Source organism: Leopardus geoffroyi, chromosome C1 (genome assembly GCF_018350155.1).
Source record: "Leopardus geoffroyi isolate Oge1 chromosome C1, O.geoffroyi_Oge1_pat1.0, whole genome shotgun sequence".
Lineage (NCBI taxonomy): Eukaryota > Metazoa > Chordata > Mammalia > Carnivora > Felidae > Leopardus > Leopardus geoffroyi.
In genome coordinates this window covers 159,438,861-159,460,035 of record NC_059328.1, presented here as the reverse complement: position 1 = coordinate 159,460,035, position 21,175 = coordinate 159,438,861, and the positions used below count along the sequence as shown (strand labels likewise).

Sequence of the window (21,175 nt, the reverse complement as noted above, 5' to 3'; positions counted from 1 at the left end):
AGGGCATCTCAGACGTCAAGGACATCAATATATGGGCAGACATCAGTGCTAAGGTGAGTGAACGATCTAAGGGTAAAAACTGGGTTGCAATTTCTAACAAATATCCAAAATAGATACTATGCACTATGTGGAGAGAAAAACAATCCTCTCTACTTACATTAGAATTGCCTTTCAACCAACCTCCAGTCAGGCATACTTAATTTCAATACTATGATATGAATATGAAAAATGATTTCAGGGTGCCTGGGTGGTTCAGTCAGTTGAGCATCTGATCCTTGATTTCAGCATGGGTCATGATCCCAGGGTCATGGGATTGAGCCCTGCACTGGGCCCATACTGAGCATAAACCTGCTTAAAATTCTCTCTCTCTCTCTCTCTCTCTCTGCCCCTCTCCCCCACGCGTGCTCTCTCTAAAATAAAAAATAAACAAATAAATAAATTTTTTTTAAAAAGTAAAAATAATTTCAATAAATCTTACATCAACAAAATAATCCAAAATGCCTTTTATTGAACTCCTACCCATTTTTTTTTGGACCCAGGGCCTCAGCAGACCCCCCCAGAACCAATTAGCCATAATTCCAATGGCTCCTTTGAGAGTAACTCAAGCAATGAGTTGTTGGCTGCAGAACTAGAGAGTTTCCTGAATTAGTCACTACTCTACTTCAGGAACTTGACGTGAGACTGAAGCATAAGTTATGAAAGGTGGAAATTTCTGTTAATGATATAAAAGCTTAATATCTGGATGATGAAGTGAATTTTTTTCCCTTTTTATCTAGACATTTTTGGTTCCCTAAAGACACATAGAGTTAAACTGCTAAAAACTGAGCCCCACTGTGATATGAACCCTCCACTGCTACCTACACATTTCCAAATGACTTTAATGTGCACATTCACTGCTCAACACTGGGAAAGCTATACTATGTTCTCTCTCTGGACAGCTGTCACTTCTGGGCCAAACCTCAGGTGAGAGGCAGATGGCAGCTCCATAGTCACCCCAGCGAGAAATTGCTTCTTTACCAGGGGTGACTTTCTGTGAGCAGCACACTGAGAAAGTCTGGGATTTATGATTAGGTGTTCAAGAGGAATTAAAAGGAGAAAAGAAACCTGCAAGAAATTTTGTGAGCAGCACAGATAGGGTAATATGGACACTGACCCCTGTCAAATTCAGGTTTAATGACACACACTTGCCTCACCTTTCCGGCATAGTGCAGGATGCCAAAGCACAGCTCCACTCCTTTGGGCCTCCAGAAGTATTTGCATCGCAGATTATCTTCAAATTTATCTGTGTGGATTTTCATGTTTAAAAGTTACAATGAGAATTGTTGGCTCCTTCAAACAAAAGGTCACTCCTTGAGCCAGGAGTGACCCCAAATAAGGGATTTCAGAGCAGTCTGATAGTGTCGTTGTATGTACAACAGTAGAGAAAAATGCCCTGTTGAAATGGGCTTACCATCAAGTCTTCATTTAGTTGTTTTGTATTTGTCTTTAGCGTCAGGCGATGCCCTAACATCTTGTTTTGTTCTAAGAACTCCTAGCACGGACACTGATGACACCAGAACTCTGACCAATTAGCTTTAGAACCATAAAGATATCCCACAGAAGAAGGCAAACAACCCTTGTTTAAACTTATCATGGCAACTTGTGATGATTTCACAGGTAAAAGGAAACCAGCGAAGGTGACAATGTCAACTCCTGAAGAGAATCTCTCCCACCAATCAATTTCCTATCTGGGGAAAAGACTTGAAGCTTTCTGTTCCTCCCTCAATAAACAGTGTTTGCTACTGTTGTAACTGAGAGCCTACTCTGTGTGAGGATCTGTGCTACATACTAAATGGATACAAAGATTGGGGCTTTGTTGCCCTAAATATCTCACAATCTAAGCGAGGGAAGGGATCATGTACAACACTGAAGACTGGAGAAGCAGATGGACAAAGGGAACGGGGATAGAATACAAAGGGCCTTTAATGCTAGGATGAGGTGTCTTACTGGCAGGCCGTAGACAATAGTAAACTAATGAAAAGGTGGCTTTAGAAAGACTAAATTAGCTGGGATGTCCAGGGTAGACAGGGTAAGTATGAGTCTAGAAGCCATGAGACCAGAAGGGTCTTCTATACAAACTTGGACTAGAGGTGGATGGGATCCAGGCAAAGATATGAGAGAAGGGTATGAAAAGGAGGAGAAGCAATTATTGGTTATAGGAAATAAGGGACAGGAAGGTATAAAAAATGATATTGACAAAGGATAAAGGTATTTACGTTGGCAGCAATAGGAGTGTGAGGAGGGCTTGGTGATGGGTTTGCTTTAAGACACAATCTATCAGGACATTTGCTGAATATTTCAATGCATTAAAAATAGAGCCTATACTTGCATAGCCTACCAGGTGGCCAAAATGCTCAGCCACGCTCATTTGATGACATGAACCAAGTTCTCTTCTGAGTGCATTATGCCTTTTACAAAAGATACCTACCAACCAGGGTCTGATCAGTTGCTTGGGGAAATCGACTTTCCTCATCCAAAAGTGCAAGCAGTCCCAGGGGCTTCTGGAGGAACATGTCCAAGAGTGGGCGGTTGTCCTCATACATCACAGGTGTAGCATCAATGCCTTCATTCTGATATTCCACCTGGAGGGAAACGGATTGTGAATGTCTCCAGCCCAAAACTGGCCTAGGTGGCACCAGGCCACTTTGGCATACACGTTCTGTGTCTGGAAACACTGACTGTATGTGGAAAACAGGCTGTTTTATGGGTGTAGCAAAGGAGTCTTCTGCATATAGCACTGTTGAAGCTTTGGGTTTAAGTCTGACCTACAGGCACAGCCTGTGGCAGGCAGCTGAAGTCAGCAAAAGAAGGGACAGTGCTGTCTCCCAAATACCAACTTGGTAACTTGTAATTTAGAAACTGACATGGAATGGAAGGGAAGCTGAAAAAAAACTATTTTGGTGATAAATATGGTTTAAACCAGGAAGAAAACAGACATCTATCTTCTACAAAGGATTCTGCAAGGGAATCATCTCCGGCTGGAAAACAAAGAAAATTCCAGATTTCCCAGGGAAAATAAGTGCAGGGAGCCTTGACTGAAAAGGAGGTGGAATTTCACGCAGAGTGGGAGGGGAGGGGAGAGGTGGGTGATCCAGATTTATCCAGGTCCACTGATAAAGCCAATACTTCGTGTTTATCTAATCACAGCACAGTGTGTGTATGCCTTCACTTCTACATTAAAACAAAGGGCTTAGTATGTTTCATTGTTGAACAACTTCATACAAGATAGAATCTTGTGTTTGGGGTAGAAATTAGGGTGGAGGGGAAGGTCCCCTAGCTTTTGGGCACATGAGCTTCACACTCAATTTGATTTACCATTAAACTCATAGTGGAAAGACTTCCATTTGGAGAAAACCAAGAACATATCTTACTCCTCCCTGGAGACATTCCACCCCCACCCCAGCAGTTACTGTGGGATCTGGTGTGCAGGAGATAGGGGATGGGGATGGCCCATCTGGGAGTTAAGAACAGTAAGAACCTGTGCCCTGAATTCAACATCATCCTGTGTCATTTTGGACACTTATTTTACTTAAATAAGGTAGGAAGAGAATGTAGCATTTTGGACAAGGTACATGAAACAGTTTAGAAGCAACAATTAAATAACTGGCTTGTCACCAGCTCCACTCAAGTGAGGAAATGTAACTTTCCACAGAAATCAAGACTTTTTTCTTCAGGCTAAATTTAGACTATTTATTTTGACAGGACAGGCAGGACTGCCTCACCAGTGGTTTTTTCCTTAGAATCTTTTACTGTTAGCCTAACAGGGTTTCCGCTTCTAATTGTGGGCAGCTTGGAGGCACCTTCCCCACGAGGTTTAGTTACTTCAGAGTTCACTATTACCTGCTCAAGAGCAAAAACGTGCTGGTTGAAATAGTACTGGATTTGCTCATTGGCAATGTTTATGCAGAGCTGCTCAAATGAATTTCTCCCAAAGTTCTCGAATCCAAAAATATCCAAGATCCCCACATTCATACCATCATCTGCACTACTGCATTGAAGAGAAGAAAAAAAAATTGTTAGGGGAGAAACATTCATCTCAGGATGATGTTAAATACATATGCCCGTGTGTTTACCAACATATATACCCACTCATGGAAAGCAGCATTCAGCCACCTCTGAAGGAAGAAACAGTTTGTGTTTTAAAGTATTCATTCCTGGGGCGCCTGGGTGGCGCAGTCGGTTAAGCGTCCGACTTCAGCCAGGTCACGATCTCGCGGTCCGTGAGTTCGAGCCCCGCGTCAGGCTCTGGGCTGATGGCTCAGAGCCTGGAGCCTGTTTCCGATTCTGTGTCTCCCTCTCTCTCTGCCCCTCCCCCGTTCATGCTCTGTCTCTCTCTGTCCCAAAAATAAATAAACGTTGAAAAAAAAATTAAAAAAAAAATACTCATTCCTTCAGTTTTTCAACAGTCTTTCCAACTTTTTTTAAACAGCAGAATCCTTTAAAATCTTAGAAGCTCCATAAAGAGAAAGATTAACGAGGAACCACTCTATTGGAAGGGGCTAGAACTGCTGCCCATTCATTATTTCACCTTCCCACCCATAAGGCTTAATTGGAAGAACACTCTTTAGAACTTGATGTTGTCAATTCTTCCACAATATAGAAACCGTCAATGCTTAGAAAGAAATAGTAGTAACAGCAGCAGTAGCAGTAGTAATGTAATGATATAATGTAAATAATGTAAGATATGGTGCTTTAAAACTTTACATGAAACTACATCTCATTCTGAAAACAACACTACGAGGAGGATATCATTACCCTCATGTTACAGATGAGAAAACTGTGACTTAGAATATGGGATTGATCAAGCTCTAGAGCTTAGATGCAGACCCAGTTTGCCCAGCTCCCAGACAAAGCTGTTCTCTTAAACACTACACTGTAACAGCTCTGTCAGTCATGTGCCTCTTCCATTGTCCTGGATACCATTCTCCTTTTAAAGGTGAAGACTTGAGAGCTTCACTAAAGAAAACTCATGAGTGGACCAAACACTTTCTCTTGCAAATCTAGGAGACATTGGGGTCAATGACAGCTCTCCCAGGGCCTCTGCTTCCCGAGGGAACTTGCCATATGCTTTTGTCTGGCTGCAGGAGTGTATTGATGCGATTTACAATCCAACTGAAGAGCCTCGCATACAAGGCTTTGGACATGGCATCTCGGACATCCGCGGCTCTGTCAACAGTGTTGGCACGGATGATGGTCTCACCCCGGGTGACCACACAGTGTGAGATAAGGGCCTCTTGGAGTTCTTCGGGGCTGATGCAGAGAAGGGAGGCAGCTGGAATACAGGGTAAGGATGACACCAGAGAATGTAGTCATCCATCCATCCATTCATTCATTCAGCCAGCATTTATTCAACATCCACTATGTGTCAGGCTCTCCCTAGGCACTTCAGATGCAAAGGTAAACAAGCCAGGTCCCTAACACCAAGAAGCATCCAGATGGACACAGTAACAGAACATCCACACTGTTCTGAAAGCTCTTCCCAGGTATTTGATGAAAAAAAGTGAGAGGAGATGGTCTTTGGTCAAATAGCCGGGGACTATACTCTTCTCAAGAGTCAAAAAGCACATTACTTTATTAAAGGCAGTAAAAGATACTGTTTAACACAAATGGTGTTTATTTAAATCAGTTTTTTTTCCCTAACTCAGGATTTGGTTTCCTTGTGCCATCATCTCCTATAGAACTTCAAAAATAAATAGTGCCTGACTTCTCCCCTGGAGATGCTGATTCAGTGGATTCAGAGAGAGATCCACCTCTTGTATTTTTTCAAAAACTTGTAGCTGGTTTTCAAAAGTAGCCAGTGTTGACACCACTGCCCAAAGTGACCTGCCACAGAATTCTTTTCTGCAGAGCATTTATTTGCAGCTTATAAAAAGAATTGCGATGGTCTACAAGACATCCTTTGGGAAATCCCAGTTGGTGAAAATACCCAAAGTCAGTACAGAGACCAGCAACAGCTCCTCTATATTTTACAGCATCTTGAGAAAGTACCAAAGTGAAAGAAACATGTATTTTGGCTACACAGGGCACAGACATCAAACAATTACCATTTTCCAAAGCTTCAGCATTGGGCACCTCACTTTTATCAGTTTGATGTTGAGAGGAAATAGCTGCAAACTCAATGTTTCCAATATTCAAAATCCCAGCCAAAATTCTGTACACTGAGTGCACCTCCTGGAAAGGACAGCAAGAGCCATGTTTGGTCACTGCCAATCAAACTAACAAACCACCAGCACTGCTAGTTGTCCACTGAAGTCCAACACACACACACCCTTTCCCTGGGCACACAAATAATTTCCAAACCTCCCTTGAAGTTAGACAGTAGAACTAAACTCTTAACAAAGGAGCAAGAGGAATGACGTGGGCAATTCTGAGCCCAGTCTTACAGAAACAAGCATGCCTCCTCCATGCTTTCTTTCCCATTATTGCTGGCTGGAACGCCCAAAAACCCAGCCTCAACTATGCAGCTGATTAGGATTCCTGAGACTAATGACTGCATGGAACAAAGTTGTTCTGCAGCGTGAACCTCTCACCATGAAATGGTTCTGTCAGGGAGAACTGATCTTCTTTGTTCTTTATGCCACTTTGAGCCACTTCCCTAACTAATACCAATTCCCAAATTCAGTATGTTCTTTCTTCAACACAAGAGAGGAGATGTTTCCTTAACCTCTTTTGAATAGCTTTTATTAATGGGGCATTTATTAATGGCTCATTGAACATTCTTAAGTTAAATAATAGAGTATATAATTATGAATGAGGTCAGGAAATATTCTGACTCACTAGAAATTATTTGTGATATTGTGATATAATAAAAACATAGATTTGGTCTTCACTCCAATCTCTGGCACAAGAGTTTATACAACCCTTGGGATTATGAGTGGTAGGTGTTAAAGGAATATCCTCTGTCATTCAGAGTAAGCCCCTCAGCCGTAACTGAGTTCATGCCAATGAGGTGACTCTTAGGGAATGGGGGCTAGTTGCTAGAGAGACCACAGATTAAAGGGTAAGAATTTTTAGCTGAATCCTGGACTTCCAAGGAGGGGAGAATCCTGGAGATTGAGTTAATCACCAATTGGCAATAATTTAATCATTCATGCCTATGTAATGGAGCCTCCATTTAAACCCATAACTGATGAGGCTCAGAACACTTCCAGGTTGTTGAACACATGAAGGTGGTGAGAGGAGGGGTACCCCTTTCCCAAAACCTTGCCCTATGTATCTCCTCTTTCACTTGGCTTCTCCTGAGTTTTATCCTTTATAATAAAGTAAACTGTTTTCCCAAGTTTTTTGAGTCCTTCTATCCAATTAATAAACTCAAGTTTCGGATCTTGGGACCCTAAACCTCCCATTTCATAGCCATTTGTTCATTAGGAGAACCCTACTGAACAAGCAGGACTTGCCATTAGTGTCTGAAGTGGGAGCAGTCTTAGGGAACTGAACCCCTCACTTGTGTGATCAGATATTAACTCCAGGTAGACAGTATCAGAAGCGAATTGAATTATAGGAGAATTGGTTGGTATGGGGGGAAAAAAACTCCACACATTTGATGTCAGAGTGTTGTGAGTGAAGATAGTTTAGATTATCTAAGCCTATTTTTATATTGAAAGTTAAATATATAAGTAGCATTGGTGGTAAAATATAAAGTATATTTATTTATTTAAACATATGCATTTCCTGTAGGTGAGATAAATGGGTAGCCAGTAAATTTCTGCATCTTATGCTTATAGAGAAAAGTACTTCCACAAAAACACTCAGGTGAGGAACTTGATTTAGTACTATACACAGCAGCAAACTAATAGGAACCATCATTAGATCATTGATAAAGCATTGTTCCCAAATTGAGCCTTCCTGTGAACATTCCTCAGTAAAGCCAAAAACTGAACATAGACTGTAATAGTGACATCTGCTGGATACCTGATAATGCTACAAAGACAAATGAGGATTTTAAACCAGGCTTCTGCTATAGATAAATACTGTTCTTCAAACTTCTAAATCAAAGGCAAATTGTTCTGTTTCTGCGGTCAAGAATCACTGTTTTAATCACACAACTTAAGACTGGCTAAGGAGAACACCTACCAAATGGGTTTTCTGGGACTAGTGTGGATTTAACATGACAGCACCTCATTACCTCGATCAATACAATATGAAGCTCATGGAATGCAACAAGCAAGCAACTTCCCAGGGGGTAAACAGAGACTCTAAGGCAATGAGTTTGATATATCTATTATTTCTGTATCCAGTCATCTCAAAAAGTTATCTAAACTCTCAATACTCTGAGGAAAAAAATGTACTTCCTCTAATTAACACACACACATGCAACATATATGACCATACAAGACATGAAACCTCCCAAAATAGGGCTGCCAGGCATTTCACCACTGGGGTGATTATCCCCAAAGGAAATGGTAGTTCTCACCTAGTTGTTTCTCTGGCAATAATCTCTTCAGCACAATACTCAGACATTTGCTCTTTTAAAAAACAAAACTACCCATGTGACCTTCAGTGAAAATTTTGGGGTTCAAACACTGTGAATGACTGAACCTAATGGTAGGTTGGGTCTTCTTCCTTGGTTTAGACAAGGGAACTTGAGAAGGGTATCCAATGTTGACCTCATTATGGAGGAATTAGCCTTAGAGTGCTCTTTATGCTACAATTCCAAGCTATTCCACTTGACTCCTTCAGTTTCCCCCTTGGATTAATTAGTTCTGCCTTTCTGGCCTAGGAACCTATATCCACCCTTATGGTCAAGTCAAAACATCACCCATATACTGTCATGTTAGAGGACAATCAGTAGCAAGTTCATCTGTGGGATTACATCTCCCTCCCCAGTACTTTTTTTTTTTTGTAATGCTTATTTGAGAGACAGCAGGCATGCAAGCGAGGGAGGGGCAGAGAGGGAGGGAGGGTGGGAGGAAGAGAGGGAGGGAGGGAGGGAGGGAGGGAGAGAGAGAGAGAGAGAGAGAGAGACAGAATGAATCCCAAGCAGGCTCCACGTTGTCAGCGCAGAGCCTGATGTGGGCCTCAATCTCATGAACTGTGAGATCATGACCTAAGCAGAAATCAAGAGTCAGATGCTCAACTGACTGAGCCACCTAGGCGTGCCCCACCCCCCAGTACTTCATCAAGTCTCTTCTTTTCTCCCCACAGCTATCCTGAGAAAGATTTTCACCTTCCTCACTTTGCTTATTTCCTCTTGTCTGATCTCCAGCTCTATGCACTCTTTCCTGGCATCCTGCCTTTGCTACAGAATCTTGTTACGATGCTCTATTTTTTATTTCTTATGTTTTCAACTTTCTACGTGATAACACAAAATAACCTCACTCAGGACAGGAATACTATCAAGAAGACTAACAACTCCTCCAGCTGGTTTCCCAATTCACTGTTGATGAGTATGAATTCATTTTTATCATCAATCAGCAGAAGTGGGGAAGAAAGAGCCTTTCTCCATCAACATCTCATGCAGGATGTCTTTGCTGCTTCTTTCCTTTTCTCAGAAGATACTCCTTTCACTGATGTAGGTATTCTCTCAATAAAGTTAAAGCTAAGCAGAAAATTGAGAAGGATCTTAGTTTTCCATTAGCCTAGAGCTGATTTCCATTTAGCCTGGAGTTGCTCCCAGCCTGGCTCACAGGCATCTCATGGTAGTTGTTTCTCTGTTCCTCTCCTAGGCATTTACTTGTCCTCTCAGTATCTCTTTACCTTGTTTCCTTTTTACAAGTCTCTAGTTTTTTACCAGCTGCTCTAAGTACCACATTAGGCCCAATTAAAGGGCTTTCTCCCTTACGGGCTCTATCCCAACACCTTTCTTCAGTTTCCTTTTCAGAGGATGTTTCACCTCTGAAAAGAAAAATGTTTTCACAACATTTGTATCTTAAAAGCCAATGATGGGTTTAAAAACATTTGAGGGTAGGGGGTGTATATCAATCATACATCAATAAAGTTTTAAAAACATGGTAAGTCCTATTGTCTATCATTTGAACACTGAAAATCCTCAAGATCTCCCATTTACATTTTAACACATAAACCCTTCGGTTTCTCTTCAGCAATACTCTCCCAAATACATAATCTGTCTTGAAGAAAGGGAAAAAATTTTGCCCTAATCTCAAAGCCTTCTCCCTAACCTCTTCATCAAGGGATCTGCAGTAAAATATCCAATCTTGACCCTCACACAGATAATCTGCCTAAAATCTTTTCATGTAGTATTAAATATAAACATACCTAAAACTCAATTTAATACATTATGATTATTCATATACCAGCAAGACAAGCATAATATTAAACAAAAATAATAATGTTTGATTCCAAAAAGGCATGGATCTTCATAATAGGGTGTTAGGTATAATCCCACCCACCCAACCCCCAACCCCTGCCCAATCCCCTGCAAGGAACCATCGTTGTTAGTCAAAGACTCCTTCTACCAGGGAGGTTTCTTTACAATAAACTCAGGGTCAAATGTTCTTTCTGATACTTTTGGCTGATGTCCCAGAATTAAAATTCATGTTCTTGAGTCTGCACTAAGGTTTGCTACTTATAATTTTGCTATGGGAGTTTGGAGGAATCTGACGAATACTATGAGGATTCCTGCAGGGTACTTAGTGACATTATAAGAAAAGAGGGTGACCATCATTTTGATTAAATTGACCAGTTTATTTAAGCTATGTCTAGAAAATGTCCCTCTGTCTAGAAATAAACTTAAGAAAAAGTTCTGATACATCAGCTATTTGGCATCTGATCCCTGAGTACATTCACCTGAATCTTTCTGAATTTAGTCAAACTACTTTGAGTTTATAAAGTAAACTGAGTGAATTCAGCAAAAACAGGTTGTCTATAGAGATACAGACAAAGATATAACCAAAGAATTTAAGATCAGAGAGATCAGAACCAGCCTCTTCCTTCCATTTCCAAGGTTGCTGACATAAGTTGGTTTATTTCCAGTATCAATTAATATGGGACATGGTGAAACTATAAACATATCATTACATTCTTGTTATTCATTTTATAGTCCAGATCAGGCAGAAATTATGTCTACCACTTTTTACACTTCTTTCTTTTCACATTTATTCATTCATTCATTCAATTCAATTCTACTATACTTTTTTTTCATCAAGGGTTAGGGATGGCTTACCTCAAAGACACATACTTTTAGCATATTTAGTTTGTTTTGTTTTTTGTTATCTTAAAACAGCTTGACTTATTATTATTTGCAATACATTTCTATTATTAGAACAAAGCCATTATATATGTTCTTTTAGAGCTAGGACCAATCTCTTCACAGTATTCTACACCCATCTTTATAGTCATTGAAAGCAAAATATTATTAACCTTATGACTAACTTCTCTATTGTTCCTGTACCCTTTTCAGGTAGTATGTCCCTGAACACTTTGGCATGACCGAGGTGACTTGAAATCGTTCTACTGCCATCTCCACCACGCTTGGACTCTTCTGGTGATGCATCTTGATAACAATCAGCTCTACAAATTAATAACCATAAAGGTCCTTTAATAAGGCTGGAACCTGTTTAATTGCTCTCCTCTAAGGAGCCAAGGGAAATACAGTTCTGTTTTTATCTGACCTTTGGGATTTTCCACTGTCTGTCAGTCTAAAGTCAGTGGGAGGCAGACAGAGAAAATTAACAGCTGGCTAGAAGAAAAGAAAGGTATTATTATGACTAAAATCAGCCATGCTGGGAAGGGAAGGGCTGGCCAAACTCATTAGATTACAGAAGCAATACTTTACCCAGAGTGGCTGTCCCAGGGTAACTGGAGTGTCTTGTAATCTAATCCCTTAAGATTTAACACTCTCACCTACCTCCTAATCATTCACCTCCTTTCTTGGAAAAGCAAAAGAATCTGTGTATTTTGCCAAATTGATGGCATGAAGCCCAGAAACTATGACATAAATGTATCACAGAATAATATTTGAACCTAGGGTTATAAATATCTACTGTCACCCCTGGCATATATTTAATAGAGACAGCCTGTATCTCGTAAGATAAGAGTAGTCGAGTACTTAGAGCTAGAGGTAATAATGTGCAACTGTGTACCATGGAGAAGGAAGTGACTGCAAGAAAGTTGAAAAGGTTTAAATTAATTTGTTTTGGTGCATAAGGAGCTACTTGCATAAATATATTTCTGAGCCTTGGTGTAACCTACATATTCCTATACTCATATTACACAATACACTTTAATGGCTGGAACAACCCCAACTCAGAAAAGGGCAGTATTGTTTTGGTGTTTGTTATCACAGCTGTAGTGAACTGATGACAATGGTAACAATTTGCAGGCATGTGGCACTTACAACAGTACTTCTAATTTAATATTCACTTGCGCTTCTTGTTAAAATGCATATTCTGGTTCACCTGTTCATAGATGGACCTGAGAGTCCGCATTTCTAACAAGCTCTCACATGATGACAATATTTCTGGTCTGATCAGACCATACGTTGAGGAGCAAGACCTTATACATGACCAGATGGCATTTGAAAAGAAAGTATCCTGCCCCAGCTTAGAACGTTCACATCTACAGTCACACTGATATAAGAATATTAACACCTGAGTTTCTTTTTCTTTTGGGCATCACCTACCTTGTCAGTGAACCCTATAATCCTGAAGCAATGCTGAATTGCTTCAAATTGTCTTCTGTAAGATTCCTTGGAAGTGATGTCGTGTATCACCCTTCCAGTTTCATCAGCTATGTACCTAAATGGAGTATGACCAAATACAATGAGCATTGACGTGGCAAATGGCACCCCAAATACCAGGGCATCACTGGGCTCCTTCTTCACAAGGGCATTTCCCTTTCAGTCCAATTGCAGTGGAATAATGGTGCATGTGGCTGAGTAAAATGGCCGCAGTTAAGTTTTTAAACGTTCTAGAAAATGCAAAAGGTGAATGGCTGCAGTTAAGCTTTTGAGTTTCTGGAAAATGAAAATGGTGCCATTCACCTTGGGTATTTCAACTTAAGACACTATCAGTGTCCAGTTAGGAAAAACAGTTCCATTTATTTCCAAGTTTTCTCAATTGCTAGTTACACATTCATTAAAAATCAACAACTAAAACCCCTGATACTTACCTAGGAGGCTTTTCCTCAGGAAGTCTGAACTCAGTAAGTTTCTTCTGGTGATAAAGACCAGCATAAATATAGTAAAATATGTGAAAATTTTTCTCTCCCCTGGAAGAAAAGAGGGGAGAGGGTATTATTAATGACATATTCTGGGGCCTCCCCACTTTAAGAAATCTATACCATCTTTCTGTGAAAAATATTATCCTGTAGCAAATTTGCATTTTCAGGCAATTAAATTTGCCACATCCCAATTACAGAATAGTAATAGTGATAGGATTAGTATAGTAAATGTCACAGTGTCACATTATTAAACACACTTATCTTTACGCAGAAGGAGGTTTTAGAGAATGGAACATTCATACATCACAGTCAGGTTATACACGTTTAGAGATATTTCTAGTACAGCCCAAAGGACGAGGCATCTGTGTCACATGTCTTCTGTTAGTAACCCGTGTTGCTTCAGAAACAGTGATAACAGCTTAGAGACATCAGTCAATCTCCCTATTTTATTGGAGCCCCAGACAATGGCTCTCCAGTCCTACGGCAAGGTAGGGAGCAAAACTGGGTCCCGGACTGAGGTCTCCACTCTTTCAAACCTGTGTTCTTTCAAATGCAATTCAAAGCAGTGTGCACCAGTTCCCCTGCCAGTGCAGAGCCCGAAGTGGGGCTCAAACCCACCAACCACGAGATCATGACCTGAGCCGAAATCAAGAGTCAGATGCTTAATCAACTGAGCCACCCAGGCACCCTAAGAATTTTTTTTAACTGGTCCTTCAGCATAGACAGTTTGAAAAGCCCTGCTCTGGGTCCCTTTCCTTCCTCTGGAGGAGGGCAGTCTCTTCTGTTGATATCCCAGGATTTGACAAATCCTCATTTTGGCCAATTTAGCTCTGTGAAAAGAAATCGTTCTACTCCTTGTTCCCATCTGTGACACGGGCCCCACTCTTTTCTTCAGCTTCTTCTAGGTATCTTGGTCTTCCTTTGTCATTTATCCTGCCAAAGCTCTTCTAGGATATTCTTATTCCTCTCTTGTATTCCAGATGCCTCTGCTCACCATTTCTCACTCATCTGTTCCCTCAACTAATAAATTTACCTAGTGTCAGTCAGAGCAAGCACTGTACCAGGTGCCAGGGATACAGGACTAAGAGGATTCCTGCCTTCTGGAGCCTCCCTTCTAGTGACGGAGTTAGACAAAACAAGGAAACTTGTGATGAGGGCTTTGAAACAAACAAAAGGCTAAGATGAAGAATAAGGTTGGGGGATAAGGGCTGCTTGTGTTAAGTCAAGGGAAGGACTCTCTAAGGAAATAACACTTAGGCCAAACACTGAAACGTGAGAAGGGACTGGAAGGAGCTACAGAAAGAAGGGGGAAGAGCATTCCAAAGACAGGGAGCAACATATACACAAGGGCTCTGAGCCTGACACCCACATAGAACCAAAAAGATGCTAGGGAGAAGGGGGTGGGCAGGTAGGCAGGGCCAGCCCATACCAGGCCTTGTTAGGCCATAATGAGGACTTTGTTGATTAAGCAATTAGAATTCTTTGAAGTGTATTAAACTGGAGCCAAGAAGCACTTTAAGTATATAACATGAGTAGATCTGTGTTGAAAAAGTACATTCTAGCTGCAGGATGAAGACTAGACTGTAAGTAGCCAAGATGGATGCAGGGAGACCAATTAGGAGGTCGTGGTGAGAGAGCAAGCAACTTGGATAGGTATCAATTATAGTGCTGATGGAGAATAAGAGTAAGCTTAAAGATATATCTGGAGGAACAACTAAAAGAACATCCTGAGAGAATGAATGAGGGTGGTGTGAGAAAAGGACCTGGAGTCTGCCTCCCAGGTACCTAACTTGAGCATCTAGCGATGATGGCACCATTCATGGAGATGGTAACCCCCTTTTAGGGCTTTATGAATCAGTATGCCTGGTGCAAATATCACTTATTCTTTAAACTCTGATAAATGTGCAGGCTTCAGCTGACCCATCTTGATCTTACCTTCTTACAGTTTTTTTTTGCAGATACCTCTAGTTTTAATTCTTCTTAACACTGCCTATCAACATCCATCCCTACATAAATTCAATTTAATTTTCATCCTGTATCCATCAGGTTTGGTTAGGTTTTGTTGAGATAACAAATATTCCAAAGATCTCAGTGGCTTAACTGAACAAAGGGTTACTTCTTGCTCAGAGTACCTGCCCACTGAGAGTCAGCAAAGGGAAGGGGGTGTGCTCATCATAGACACTCATGGGCCTAGCATGAGTGGGCAGCAAGAGTGGGCAGCAGCCACCATCTTGCACTTTGCCAGAGGGTCTTGTCATGACACATTCATTTGCCAGAACTGATCATACGACCACATCCAACCACAGTGTACATAAAAGAGAAATCCTACTATGTGCTCAGAAGGGAGCAGATCAGAAACGTTAGGTGAACAGGATTTGCATGAGCCCCGTTTTCTCCTCATTCAGTATCTTCAGTCTATTTTACCTCATCACTGCTATCAGATTGAATAAACTTAACAATAATATTATGGTATATTAGGCACCTATTATGTTTCAGAGTTTATATTTGGTATAAATCACATTATCTCATTTGATTCTCATAATAGTCCTGTATGGATGACTTTCTTATGCCCTTTTTGCATGTAAGGAAAATACGATATGAGGATATTTACACTAAGTGACATATAAAATAAGTGACATAGCTGTGATTGGAACCCTCTTCACATTATCTTCCTAAAAGACCTTTTACATTTGAACATAGAAAACTGTGTTTTCCATTCTGTCGGATGCAGCTCCATAAACTTTAAAATCACCCTAATTTGGGGAGAAAGAAGCAAGTGACCTCATAAAAATTAATCAAGAAGCCACAGGGAACCTGAAATAACTCTCACTCTGTCTTTTTGTTCATTTGTTTAATTTGCATGCCAGTCCCTATTTTGTGAAGAAACTGCAAATGTGTGGCAGGAGAGAAATGCTTGAACCCTTACCCTAGAACAAGTCCTGTAGATTCTTCTTGCATAATATCTCTCAGATTCATCCACGTCTTTCCACCTCCCTCCACTGCTACTATCTTAGTCCAGGCCTACATTCTATCTCACGTGGATCTGGCAACAAACAGTCTCCTAATGGTCTCAACACAATCCCTCTTGCACCTCCTCAATCCATCTTCCCCACTGAAACCAGAGAGATCATTTCAAAATGCCCCTTGGGTTTTGTGACTCCTCTGCTTGAGAACATTAAATGGTTTCCTATTGCCTTTAGAATAAGGTTCGAAACCCCAGCCTGGTTCCAAAGCCCTGCATGATCTGGTCTCAGGCTCATCTTTGCCTGTCTCCCCCTTTTTTTGGGAAGAGCATCACCTTGCTGGCCAACTCTTAGTGATCCTCAGGTCTTAGATTAACTGTCTCATACACAGGGAGCCCCTGTCTTCCTGGATTAGGTCGGGTGCCCTTCCTTCTCTTGTTTTGCCTTCATAGCACTTTATATTGTTTCCTGGAACTTATCATAATGGTTCTGCATTTGTTTATTTACTCGTTTTAATGCCTGTGGTCCTCCCTCCCCTCCCCCAACAATCCCCCATCCAGTCTGAGCTCCATGAATACTGCAACCTTGTCTTGCAACTCCAGCAGAGAGCTCAACACTAGCATACAACAAGCATTCAGGAGTTACTGAATAATGCACGAATGGACCATGCTCCTGAGGAAGTCTGGTGTCCTGCAATAATAATAGGAAGCATGGCTAGCCCTCTAATAACATGTACTACACACGGCACTCTTTAAAGTAATTTTATATAAATGAACTCCTTCATCTTCATAGCAAATCCATGAGGTAGGCAATACAAGCATCTCCATTTCACAGATAAGGCACAGAGAGGTTAAGTGACATAACCAAGAACAGTCAATGTCAGAGTCAGCATTTGAATCCAGAGAAGTCCATGCTCTTCCTAAAACAAAGGTTTTTTTCCCCCCTACTGAATCTAGGGGAAAAAATCAGTACGCAGAATACTATCAGTGCTTTTTTTAATATACAAATTAAATTTTAACGTACCCAATGATTTTTAAAAGTATTCACAATGTTGCTAAATTCTACGTAGTACCAGCTCAGAAGAAAAGGGCATCCTGATCCCAAAGTACTCCCACCCCAACCCTCTGTACTCAGCCTGCAAATATCTTTTAGGTTAGAAATTACCACTATCCTTTGCTTAAATAATTCCTTGTTCTTGGGAAGTCTGGGGGTAGGGGGACCTTGGATGCTAAGAACAAGGGTGAAATGGATTCATTAAGATTATGAAAGCCTCCTGGTCTATCTTCCAGAACAAAAACAGAGTGATAAAATAGTGTACCTACACTGCCTGTTTTATAACTCTGGATTTTTCAAGGAGATACTCAGAGATTCTTGCCCCCATCACAGCTCCCGTTGGTGTAAACATCATTTCCAGGTATTTTCCAAAACGGCTGGAATTGTCATTGATGGCAGTGCATGCATTTCCAAAGGCTTCCACCAGGGAGTTGACTTGCAGGATTTTCTCTCTCAGGGTCTGATTATTGGCCTGTGCCAAACAGACAACAGTCAGGAGGAGCTTCCAGAAATATCACTTTAGCAAAACTGCCACGCACCCCTTCCTACCCCCAAAATTCACATATTCTTTTTGGGAAGAACTTCACTTGGGAAAATTATCATCAGCCACTAGCACCGTTTTCTCAGATGAGCAACTAGTTTAGGTTATCAATTTTTACATCCAGCCACACTTTACTTAAAATCCTTGATAAAATGCCTGAACATTTTAGAAAGAATTTTAAATAGAGAGATCCCATAACTTTTCTCAGTCATCCATTATAATATTCAATTAACCTCATCTGTAAAAAAGATTCCTTAAATGTTTAGTTTCATAATACACTACTTCTCAGTATATGTAACTGCCAGTCTGTTTTTTTAAGTCATTCCTTCAATGTCCATTTAACCAAGCTAAAAATTTCCATTTCCTTCAACTTTTGCTCAAAGATTTCTATTTTCCAATCCTTTTTTTTTTTAATTTTTTTTTTGTTTTAATGTTTATTTATTTTTGAGACAGAGAGAGACAGAGCATGAACGGGGCAGGGTCAGAGAGAGGGAGACACAGAATCTGAAACAGGCTCCAGGCTCTGAGCTGTCAGCACAGAGCCTGACGTGGGGCTCGAACTCACGGACCGAGAGATCACGACCTGAGCGGAAGTCGGCCGCTTAACCGACTGAGCCACCCAGGTGCCCCTCCAATCCTTTAATCAAAGCCTTAGTGGCTCTCCCTAATCCCGTTCCTAGTGTTTAACCACTTTTACTACTTAATGGCTAAATGTTTCTATTACATTGAAAACATAAAAAATTAATTGCTGATAATCTAGTAAATTCGTGCTGGCATTATTTTCCTCACTACGTGAAAGAAGGATGACATGCTGACATCTTAAGAGGCCTAGCTATCAGGAGGTAAACATAATAAAGTCGGAAGGTTTTTATGTAATCCCTAATAAAAGCCAGTATTTCCATCATTTATAAAATATGCAGTTACTCTGTAAGGATTCTAGCCACAGTACATAAAGCAGATAGTCAATACCTTCCCCAAGAAAGTCAAATGCTGAACAATCAGGTGGGTGCTTTCCGTCTTCCCAGAGCCACTTTCTCCGCTGATGACAATGCACTGACACAGAAAATGAAGAGTGAAGAATTCATAGCACAGGGAACAACCTATATGTTCAGCAATGGTTTTCATACAATATCTACCATTGCACACCTTAGTTTTTTCACTCAATGATAGATCTTAGGAATCTTTCCATTTCTGTACATTGAGAGCGTTGACTTTTTCACAGCTGCTTGTTGTTCCATTGTACAGTTGCAGCATAATCTATTTAGCCAGTCTCATATTGACAGATACTCCCTATGTTATTACAAGCAATACCACATCGAATAACCCTACATAGGGCATTATATCTACATGCAGCTTCTTCTGTAGAATAAATTCTCAGAAATGGGTTGTTAGACTAAAAGATAAAATGCATTTGTAAATTGCATAGATAGTACCAAATTGCTTTCCAAGTACTAGAACCAATCCAGGAAAGTGCCTGTTCTAGAGCCTCACCAATAGAGTATATTGGATTTTTGCCAATCTGAAATGCAGAAGAATAGTCTCTTCAGTATAGTTTTAATTTGCATTTCTTTCACTATGAGTGATATTGAGGTCTTTTCATACGTTTAAGATTATTCATATTTTCTTTTTGTGACTAGCCCATATCCTTTGCTTTTTTTTTTTTTTTTTTTTTTTTTGCATTATTGGTGTTTTTATTATTCATGTCTAGGAGTTCTTTATGTATCAAGGAGATTAGTGAGTGTATTATAATAAAAAACATACACTGGGTCTTTGTCTCTGGTTCCTGGCAAGAGTTCCTAAGACCCTTGGAAGTTCTTGAATCATAGGGACAACAGGATCATCTTCTGTTATTTGCAAACAAGTCCCTTTCAATCAAACCTAACTGCTAACCAGGTGGTTCCAAGTAGGGCCCAAGACAGCTTCACAATAGATGCTGGTCACCAGAAAGACCAAATACATGATTAGAGAGTGGGAACTTCTAGCCTCATCATCCCAACTTCTAGGGAATGCAGAGGGGCTAGAGATCGACTGAGACATAAAAACTCAAAGAACAAGATTCACAGAGTTTCTGGTATAAACACTTTGAGATGCTGGGAGGGGACATGCCCAGAGAAGGCAGGGAAGCTTTGTACCACCCCTCTCCCCTGTATCTTGCCCTGCGCAATCTCTTCCATTTGGCTGTTCCTGAGTTGTATCCTTATAGTAAGCCAGTAAATTTTGTTAATGTTTACTTATTTTTGAGAGAGAGAGAGAGAGAGAGAGAGAGAGAACCACAGGGAGAAGGGGAAGGGCAGAGAGCGAGGGAGACAGGATCCCAAGCAGGCTCTGCACTGCCAGCCCTGAGATGCGAGGCTCTAACCCATGAACCATGAGATCACGACCTGAGCTGAAGCTGGACGCTTAAACAATTGAGCCACCCACGTGCCCCAATAAGCCAGTACATTTAAGTAAAGTGTTTTCCTGAGTTCTATGAGATGTTCTAGTGAATTATCAGACCTGAGGGTGGTTGTGGGAATCCCTGAATTTGCAGGCTGGGCAGAGTGTAGGTAGCTTGGGAATCCCTTTTGTGGCTGGAGTCTTAAACGGGGGCAGTCTTTGGGGCTGAGCCCTAATGCTGTGGGGTCTGTACTAACTCTGAGAGGTATCAGAATTTAATGGAATTGAGTTGTTGGACATCCAGTTACCATGGGAGAATTGAAGACCTGGTTGGTGTTGGAAAAGACAACATTTGGTGTTAGAAACGACAACAGTGTGGGGCAACTTCTCAACTTGGAAAATACATGTATCTCTCTCCATTTACTTCCACTCTATGAAATCTATGGATATTTCACATGTCTGTGGGAAATGCAAGAATTTAGAGAAGCCAAGTTTCTAACCTATAGTGAATCCATGTACTCTATTTTGTAACTTGCACTGTTACAGTTTCATCTATTCCTCAACGAATCCAAAGCTGAGACTTCACAGGTCTCAGGAGATTTACACACAGTAATTCTCTCACAAAATCTTCTCATCAATTTAGGTTACTTACATTTCAAACAGACTAAAGACACAAAGGAAAATATACATATTGAAAGTAAAGGAAGGGTCAAAGGTTGGATATGTCACCACTGTGAGTCAAAGGTCCAGAAAGGGAAGCTGTATGGGTGAGCTTTGTGTTTAACCAGCATTGCGTTTAAAATCTGTTCAGTCTTTACCAAATCTATCATAATTTCTCACCAGCTAAATGATGTGGTGCATGGTCCCCGTCAACCCATGTACAACACAAAAAGGTCTGAACCACGAAAATTCTGAGACCTTAATAGGAAGGAATTTCATATACGTCATTCTATATTCTGTTTTTATTACAATTGTTGCTATGTAATCAGGTTTGTGTCGACTCTATGCTCTCACATTCATATTAGAAACATTCTTATTAGATTTTATCAGGGAAAATGAGTGCTCATGATGTGAATGTTTCACG

At 40.7% G+C, this 21,175-nt stretch overlaps 1 protein-coding gene across 6 annotated transcripts in view; it reads right to left on the bottom strand.

Annotated features, from left to right (window-relative positions):
• Nucleotides 1–21,175, bottom strand: part of MYO3B (myosin IIIB) — a 490,117-nt gene that overhangs the window by 209,530 nt on the left and 259,412 nt on the right. For all 6 annotated transcript variants that reach the window (XR_006712951.1, XM_045480150.1, XM_045480152.1 and 3 more), the window contains 9 exons: nucleotides 18,685–18,768; nucleotides 17,444–17,646; nucleotides 13,108–13,206; nucleotides 12,620–12,734; nucleotides 6,084–6,210; nucleotides 5,101–5,311; nucleotides 3,880–4,027; nucleotides 2,468–2,621; nucleotides 1,194–1,282 (listed from right to left, as the gene is read on the bottom strand). Coding sequence is in view for 5 of the 6 variants with exons in the window: in XM_045480150.1 (XP_045336106.1) it covers nucleotides 1,194–1,282; nucleotides 2,468–2,621; nucleotides 3,880–4,027; nucleotides 5,101–5,311; nucleotides 6,084–6,210; nucleotides 12,620–12,734; nucleotides 13,108–13,206; nucleotides 17,444–17,646; nucleotides 18,685–18,768 (1,230 nt within the window). In the remaining variant the exon portion in view is untranslated. The remainder of the gene's footprint in view (nucleotides 1–1,193; nucleotides 1,283–2,467; nucleotides 2,622–3,879; nucleotides 4,028–5,100; nucleotides 5,312–6,083; nucleotides 6,211–12,619; nucleotides 12,735–13,107; nucleotides 13,207–17,443; nucleotides 17,647–18,684; nucleotides 18,769–21,175) is intronic.